Source organism: Babylonia areolata, chromosome 11 (assembly GCF_041734735.1).
Source record: "Babylonia areolata isolate BAREFJ2019XMU chromosome 11, ASM4173473v1, whole genome shotgun sequence".
NCBI classification, from domain to species: Eukaryota; Metazoa; Mollusca; class Gastropoda; order Neogastropoda; family Buccinidae; genus Babylonia; species Babylonia areolata.
The window spans coordinates 8,702,788-8,710,287 of NC_134886.1; the positions used below are offsets into that span (position 1 = coordinate 8,702,788).

The 7,500-nt window shown below is 41.9% G+C and overlaps 1 protein-coding gene across 1 annotated transcript in view; it reads right to left on the reverse strand.

The window, feature by feature from the left end:
* LOC143287491 (membrane metallo-endopeptidase-like 1) overlaps positions 1 to 7,500 on the reverse strand; it is a 43,858-nt gene that overhangs the window by 16,529 nt on the left and 19,829 nt on the right. The window contains exons 12-15 of the mRNA XM_076595510.1: positions 6,115 to 6,240; positions 3,909 to 4,007; positions 2,659 to 2,736; positions 38 to 144 (exon numbers count right to left, since the gene is read on the reverse strand). Coding sequence (XP_076451625.1) covers positions 38 to 144; positions 2,659 to 2,736; positions 3,909 to 4,007; positions 6,115 to 6,240 — 410 coding nt within the window. The remainder of the gene's footprint in view (positions 1 to 37; positions 145 to 2,658; positions 2,737 to 3,908; positions 4,008 to 6,114; positions 6,241 to 7,500) is intronic.

Here is a 7,500-nt window from a genome sequence, read left to right on the forward strand (position 1 = left end):
TACACACCAACAGAAGTGAGCACAGTGTCACACTCACCCAGAACGCCTGTCCACAGGCTGTCGCAGCGCTCTGAGCAAGGTCCTGTATCTGTAGTCAGCCAGCTTCATCAGGTTCCCAAAGACATCACTCTTGTTTATCGTGATCTGCACACACAGTCCACGTGTTTCTCTTTTTTAACTATTATTATACTTTTTTTTTTACAGTTCTATATGAGCGCTGAAGTACAATGTTTAAAAAAAAGTTTAATGATCCGATAGTATTTTACGGTCGTTTGGGGCATAGGCTGATATTCTGAATTCCGGTTTGGTCACTCAGGGACTGGCAGCCAGACAACATACCACCTGCTGCAGCCCTGCTCCCTCAGTGAGATACTGGCCCGACCCACCTCCACTGACCCGGAAGCTCTACGGGCTGTGTGGAGTACATGCTGCGTACATTGGAGACCGGGGTGCCCATCTCACTGACGAGAGATAATAGTCGCTATGTCAGTGGGTCGGCTCAGGAAGACGGGGGCCGATCTTCTTCTGCCTTTCTAACCCTCCCCGACCGGAGTCAGGTCTCCACCATCCACACCTGGGTGAGGTTTGTCAGGCCGGGACAACCCTTTCACTGCCGTGGGCTCTTCTACGTGCTCCGAATGTATGCTGTATACAGCCATTGGTTAAGATAACAAGTTATGAACTGACAGGTACGCAAATATGCGTGCATGCACTCTTGGCCTCATTTGGCGCGTTGGGTTACGTTGCTGGTCAGGCAACTCACTAGTAGGTGTGGTGTAGCGCATATGGATTTGTCCGAACGCAGTGACGCCTCCTCGAGAAACTGAAACTGAAAAATGAACTGTGTCTTAAAGAAAAAAAAAGATGTGATAGTTTTGTGATTAAAAGCGAAGGCAAGGCGGTTAGAGTGAGGATTTCACAGTCAGTAGCGTGTCTGGGGGGAACCTGTCTATAATTGATTGACAAATATTGATTGTCTGCCCGTTTGAGCCACCCCTTCTCCCCCTCCCTCCCACCCCCATGGTATGCCGGGGTTTTATCAGTATGAACAGCATCCACGATTTCTGGAATGTCTGTTCTCGAAAATTCCTCTTTTCTATAAAAAAAATAATAATGTACATTTATATAGCGCCCTTTCTCTCTAAGAGCTCAGGGCGCTTTACATGAAGAAAAATATTACAAGTTACATAAAACATTCAGGACCAGTCTTTCTAAAAAAAAAATTTTTAAACAAAAAACAACAAAAAAGCCAACAAAAAAAAACAAACAGAAAAAGCAGAATGGCAGAGACACGCAGCTTTGTATTTAATTTTCGCTTCAATGGGGAGCCAATGTAGAGTTCGGAGGTGAGGAGAAATGTGATTAGTACCTGGGACTCTGCGAGTCAGACGGGCAGCATTGTTTTGAAGTTTTTGAATTCGCTGAAGAATGTTATGTGGACAGCCTATGAGAAGAGAACTACACAAATCGATTCGTGACAGCACTATTGCTCTGTTTATTTTTGTCCTTTTTCTTTCTTCCTTTCATATGTCTGCTTTTTCCGTCTTCCAAGTCCATCCCCCTTTCTTTTATCTAACAAGCCTCGACACCTTTTTCTCTTTTCCGAAGTCTACGATGTGCTATGTGTGCAGTTTTGCTCTGACGATTAGGTGGTGAAATTGTAAACACTGGGATATGCGCTGGCTGTCCATTCAGCAGTGTTATTTGCCTATATGGGCTTTAAAAATCTTTACACTGTTTATGGTTTGTTTGTTTTGTTGTTGTTTTGTTGTTGTTGTTGTTGTTTTGTTTGTTTGTTTTTTTAATCTGAAGATGATGAATTAAACGGAAGGGCTGGCATTCTCAGCACAGCCTTGTCTCATTTCGGCTTATGGAGCTTAGTGGTTAAGATAATATGTCATGAACTCTGATTTGTAGGCTTTTCTCAATCATTTTCTTATAATTATAGATATGACAGTTTTGTGTTTGACGCGGATGAATGTTTGCATCGTTGGGCAGTGCTGATATGGCTCTGTGCGATCACCTGGCCAATAGTCAACAATGCCAAACGTCAAATGAGCCACGCCTTATCAAACAAAACTACAATCTTGCTTCTAGCAGCTGTATAGTAAATATTAATACGGTGTTTGTCTGTTGAGACTCAACGTCGTCAGACTTCTAGCAGCTGTATATGAAATATTAATAAGGTGCTTGTCTGATGAGACTCAACGTCGTCAGACTTCTAGCAGCTGTATAGTAAATATTAATACGGTGTTTGTCTGTTGAGACTCAACGTCGTCAGAGCAATTCTAACGTGCGTTGTGGGGAATAATGGTGTCTGTTGCATTGCAGAGATCGGTGCAACCGGAAGTTGTCAATCAGTAAAGTCAGCAAACGGTTCAATTCAGCGATCAATAGGTTATTTTTTCAGAAAAAAAAACAACACAATCGCAATCTCTCTCTCTCTCTCTCTCTCTCTCTCTCTCTCAAGCTTCACATTAATCCATTAAGTTGCACATTTTCAAATACCTGTCTGAATGAATGTTGGTCGACATCACATAATGATGCCGTTAAATGTATACATTCGAATTTGGTATTCGATAACTTTTCCTTGTCTTCCCTTAGAGTCAATTTGTCATGATCAATATTTTAGTACAAAAAAAAAAAAAAATATCTTACGTCTTTCAATTTCTCATCCAAATACGTGTCGTTTTTCAGGTAATCCAGGTATCCAATCTTGTTGACAATAGCGTCCACCTGAAAAAGAACACAAGGCGTTTTTAACCAAGGCTACACGTTCAATAAAGCTGAGCACTTTTGATAGGGTCATGCGTTCAGAAAAGGTGAGTTTATCGACATACAGACCTTTAGTTGTTGTTGTTTGGTTTTTTTGTTTTGTTTTTCAGAGTTTGGGTCTAGATATATGCTCAAGCCGACACAGCTGTTATGTGGGAGACGGGGGAAGGGGGATAACTCTTTTTTTTCTTCTTCCAGTGACGGCACGAGCTCTATTTGTCTCTCTCTGTCTGTCTCTGTCTCTCTCTCTCTTTCTCTGTCTCTCTTTTTTTCCTCTCTCTCTCTCTCTCTCTCTCTCTCTCTGTTCGTGTGCGCGCGTGCGTGTTTTTTTTTTGTTTTTTTTTTGTTTGTTTGTTTGTTTGTTGGTTGTTGTTTTTTTACCGATTTTCACTTTATTTTGTTGCATTGTGCATTTTGATTGGTAAAGTAGTGAAAGTCAAAACTAGGGATATATAAATAGTAAAGAGTGGTAACTCTCTCCATTACACAAGGTACACAACCTCAAGTCAGTGCTGCTTACGCTACCGATTCAGCTAGCACACAGGTAAATAAAACGTAGATTGGAACAAACCCAGACACTTCCTCAAAAAACGGAAGCGCCGGGGCTGTCCTTATACCGATCATCTGACATGTGCACACAGCAGCAAAGACAGAAGAAATGTGTAAACACAAATAAGCTTTTATTCAAGGGATATATAGATATGAACAAAAATAAATGAACACACACACACACACACACACACACACACACACACACACACAGATATATATATATAGAGAGAGATTTATAGATAGATTGATAGATCCTGGACTTGCTGGCACCACTCCATGAAAATCATTCCACAGGGATAGATTCCCGAAAGAGAACTACCAAAATGGTAGTTAAACCCCAAAGAAAAATGATTGTCCTCCTTTTTGCTACTCTCAAAGTTACGCCCATTGGGCATCATAAGGGGAGCGTCTATACAAACATATGTATAACTGTAACTGCTGCCCTTATTATGATAAAGGCACACACTTCAAGCCACTATTAGGAGATGTATATGGGATGGGATTGGGAGGGGGGAGGGGGCGCTGGGAGGCGGGGGTGAGGGGGGGGGGGGCGGTGGGGGGTGAGCGGTAGGACAGTTCACCTTGGCCAGAGCAGCTTCCTTGGTGGGCTGTGACATCCAGTCTGCCTCCCGCACGATATCTCTGAAGGCGTCCTTCAGGTCCGCAACCATGTCTTCCACCTGCCAGCAGATAAACAGTTGTGGGCAAGAAAAAACATGGAGTGAGTCAATGAAGGACAGAAACACACACACACACACACACACACACACACACACACACACACACACACACACACACACACACACACACACACAGATATAATATTCGCACACACACAGATATAATATTCGAATGTCAGAATCTAAAATGTTTTTTTACCAGACTTCACCAAAAGTTCTTTTGAATGTGTTATTAACAATTCCAATATGTTACTTGCTGTTGCAGAAGGTTTGCTGCGTAGTCCAATAGGACATTTGTTATAGTTGTTTGATGTTGGCGTTTATAACGTTTCCATTTTCCCTAGCGTTGTCTCTCCCTATTCACCCTCCACAAATACACACACTTTTACCCCCACACCCCTCCCACAACCCCTACCCCCATGCTTTTTTTTCTTTCTTTTTTTCGTCTAATATCACTTCAAGTGGAAAGACGTTAAACTGAAGACGAACGAACACACACAGGGAGAGAGAACATGAAGAACCGAACGTCCACATACCACGATATATTTCCCCTCCAGCGTGAACATAGACAGCGAATGGATGGGTGGTTTAAAACGATGCGAATACTACTGTCAACCTCTACAACAATGAAACAGGTAAATGAACCGTATCGTATTCAGCAAAAAGATCATAGGCTGTGTAATGCACTGAACCTTTCAGAACTGTCCTTAAGTCTCGTACCCCGTGTCTGAGGAGGTCTCACAGACAGCCAAAATATTCACAATTGTTTCTCTTCCTCTTCTTCCTCCTCCCTACCGTCCACGATTCGGATTAACTCTCTCCATACGAACGGCGAAAGAGACGACGTTAACAGCGTTTCACCCCGATTGCCATCATCAAAATATTGCAAGCGGAAGGCTCTTATACTAAAGAGGTGAATGTTGACAAAGAATACCACAATTCTGACGACGGAAGCTAAAGGTTGGGTCATTCAGACACCCACTGGACATCCGAGGGGTCTGTGTAGAGGAGAAGAGAGGACTGGCCCTACTGAGTGAGTTAAACCTCTGTCCTTTCCTTTTCTCAAGAGAGAAAAGTGCTTGTCTATGTACAGCAAGAATAGTCACAACTTTCGTTTTTCCTGATTAACAAATAAGTAAAGAGTGTTAACTCTCTCTACATAACTTCAAGCCAATGCTGCTTACATTACCAATTCAACTAGCACGCAGGTAAATAAAACTTTTTTAAAAATTTTAAATGTACATTGAAATAAACCCAGACACTTACCCGAATAATGTAGCGCCGGGCTTGCTCTTATACCAATCATTTGACATGTGCACACAACAGCAAAGACAGCAGAAATGTGCAAACACAAATTAGCTTTTATTCAAGACTGGCATAGCCTCTTTAACCCTGAACAAGCCTACACAGAACACATGAACAATACAGAACAAACACATGGTTGCCTCGGTGGTTTTTCAACTTGAAATTAATAAACAATGAGTCCAGAAGATCAAATGATTAACAAAGAGTAAAGAGTAGTAACAAGTTACAAGGTACGTAACTTTAAGCCAATGCTGCTTACGCTACCAATTCAGCTAGCACACGGGTAAATAAAAGGTACATTGGAACAAACCCAGACACTTCCCCAAAAAAGGAAGCGCCAGGCTTGCTCTTATACCGATCATTTGACATGTGCACACAACAGCAATGACAGAAGAAATGTGCAAGGACAAATAAGCTTTTATTCAAGACTGGCATAGCCTCTTTAATCCTAAACAAGCCACACAGAACACACGTTTCTCCTCCTCCTCCTCCTCCTCCTCTTACCCCTCCTCCTCCTCTTCCCCACCTTCTCCTATTCCCCCTCCTCCTCCTCTTCCCCATCCTCTTATTCCTCCTCCACCCTACCTTCCACTCCTCCGAACTAACCTCTGTCCTTTTCTCGAGAGAGAAGTGCTTGTCTATATACAGCAACAATAGTCACAACTTCCGTTTCTCCTCCTCCTCCTCCTTCGCCTCTTACCCCTCCTCCTCCTCTTCCCCTACTTCTCCTATTCCCCTTCCTCCTCCTCTTCCCCATCCTCCTATTCCTCCTCCACCCTACCGTCCACTCTTCCGAACTAACCTCTGTCCTTTTCTCGAGAGAGAAGTGCTTGTCAATGTACAGCCGGCCGATGGCATCCCGGAAGAAGGATTCAGTTCGCTCCACACACAGCTGCCAGCGTAGTTGTGGTCGGACCGTGGTGGGGAACTGTGGAAGTGAGAGACACACGTTGTGTTCACAGTGTATTGCATTGTGTTGTATTTCTTTTTTTTTATCACAACAGATTTCTCTGTGTGAAATTCGGGCTGCTCTCCCCAGTGAGAGTGCGTCGCTATACTGCATCGCCATCCTTTTTTTTTTCTTTTCTTTTTTTTTTGTATTTTTTCCTGCATGCAGTTTTATTTGTTTTTCCTATCAACGTGGATTTTTCCACAGAATTTTGCCAGGAACAACCATTTTGTTGCCGTGGGTTCTTTTACGTGCGCTATGTGCATGCTGCACACGGGACCTCGGTTTATCGTCTCATCCGAATGACTAGCGTCCAGACCACCACTCAAGGTCTAGTGGAGGGGGAGAAAATATCGGCGGCTGAGCTGTGATTCGAACCAGCGCGCTCAGATTCTCTCGCTTCCTAGGCGGACGCGTTACCTCTAGGCCATTAATCCAATATTGATGATAATGGTGAAGATGCATCATGCATAATAGGCTGCACGTTGTTTGAATATCTTAGACATCATTTTGCTTAATAATGTGTGACAGTGTGTAGGATGAACGTGCCATAGGAACTGTGCAAAGTTCGTGTCTTTCAATATACTTATATTGATAATGACTGTGTAATGATTATCAATTACATTTTTAAGCGAATATTGTGATTTTTTGTTTGTTTGTTTTTGTTTGTTTGTTTGTTGTTGTTGTTGTTGTTGTTTTGTTGTTTTTGGTTTGTTTGTTGCTGTTTTGTTTTGCTTTTTTTATATTAAAAAAACCCAGCTTATATACAACACATGTTTGCTGTTCCTGCTCAATTAAGGCATTTTTATTATTTTGTGCGTCGGTGTGTGTGTGTGTGTGTGTGTGTGTGTGTGTGTGTGTGTGTGTGAACGCATGTTTGTGTACGCTACCGCACCTGATATAATTTCTCTTTATGAGATAATAAAATCATTCTTATCTCACCTTACTTAATGTGTAACGTAATACATGCAATGTTAACCTTGGTGCATTTCAATATGTTTACAATAATGATCAATTACAACATTTTGATTAAGTGAATATATACAATACTTTTTATGTGAATGTCTTATATGTTATTGATTCTTTATAATTAAGTCATTTTTTGTGTGTTGAGTAATTATCTACGTTTGTTTTGCCGTACCTGATGTAATTTCTCTTAATGAGATAATAAAGTTCTTCTTATCTTATCTTATGATGATGATGATAATGATGATGATGATGACAACAAGGACGCCGGTG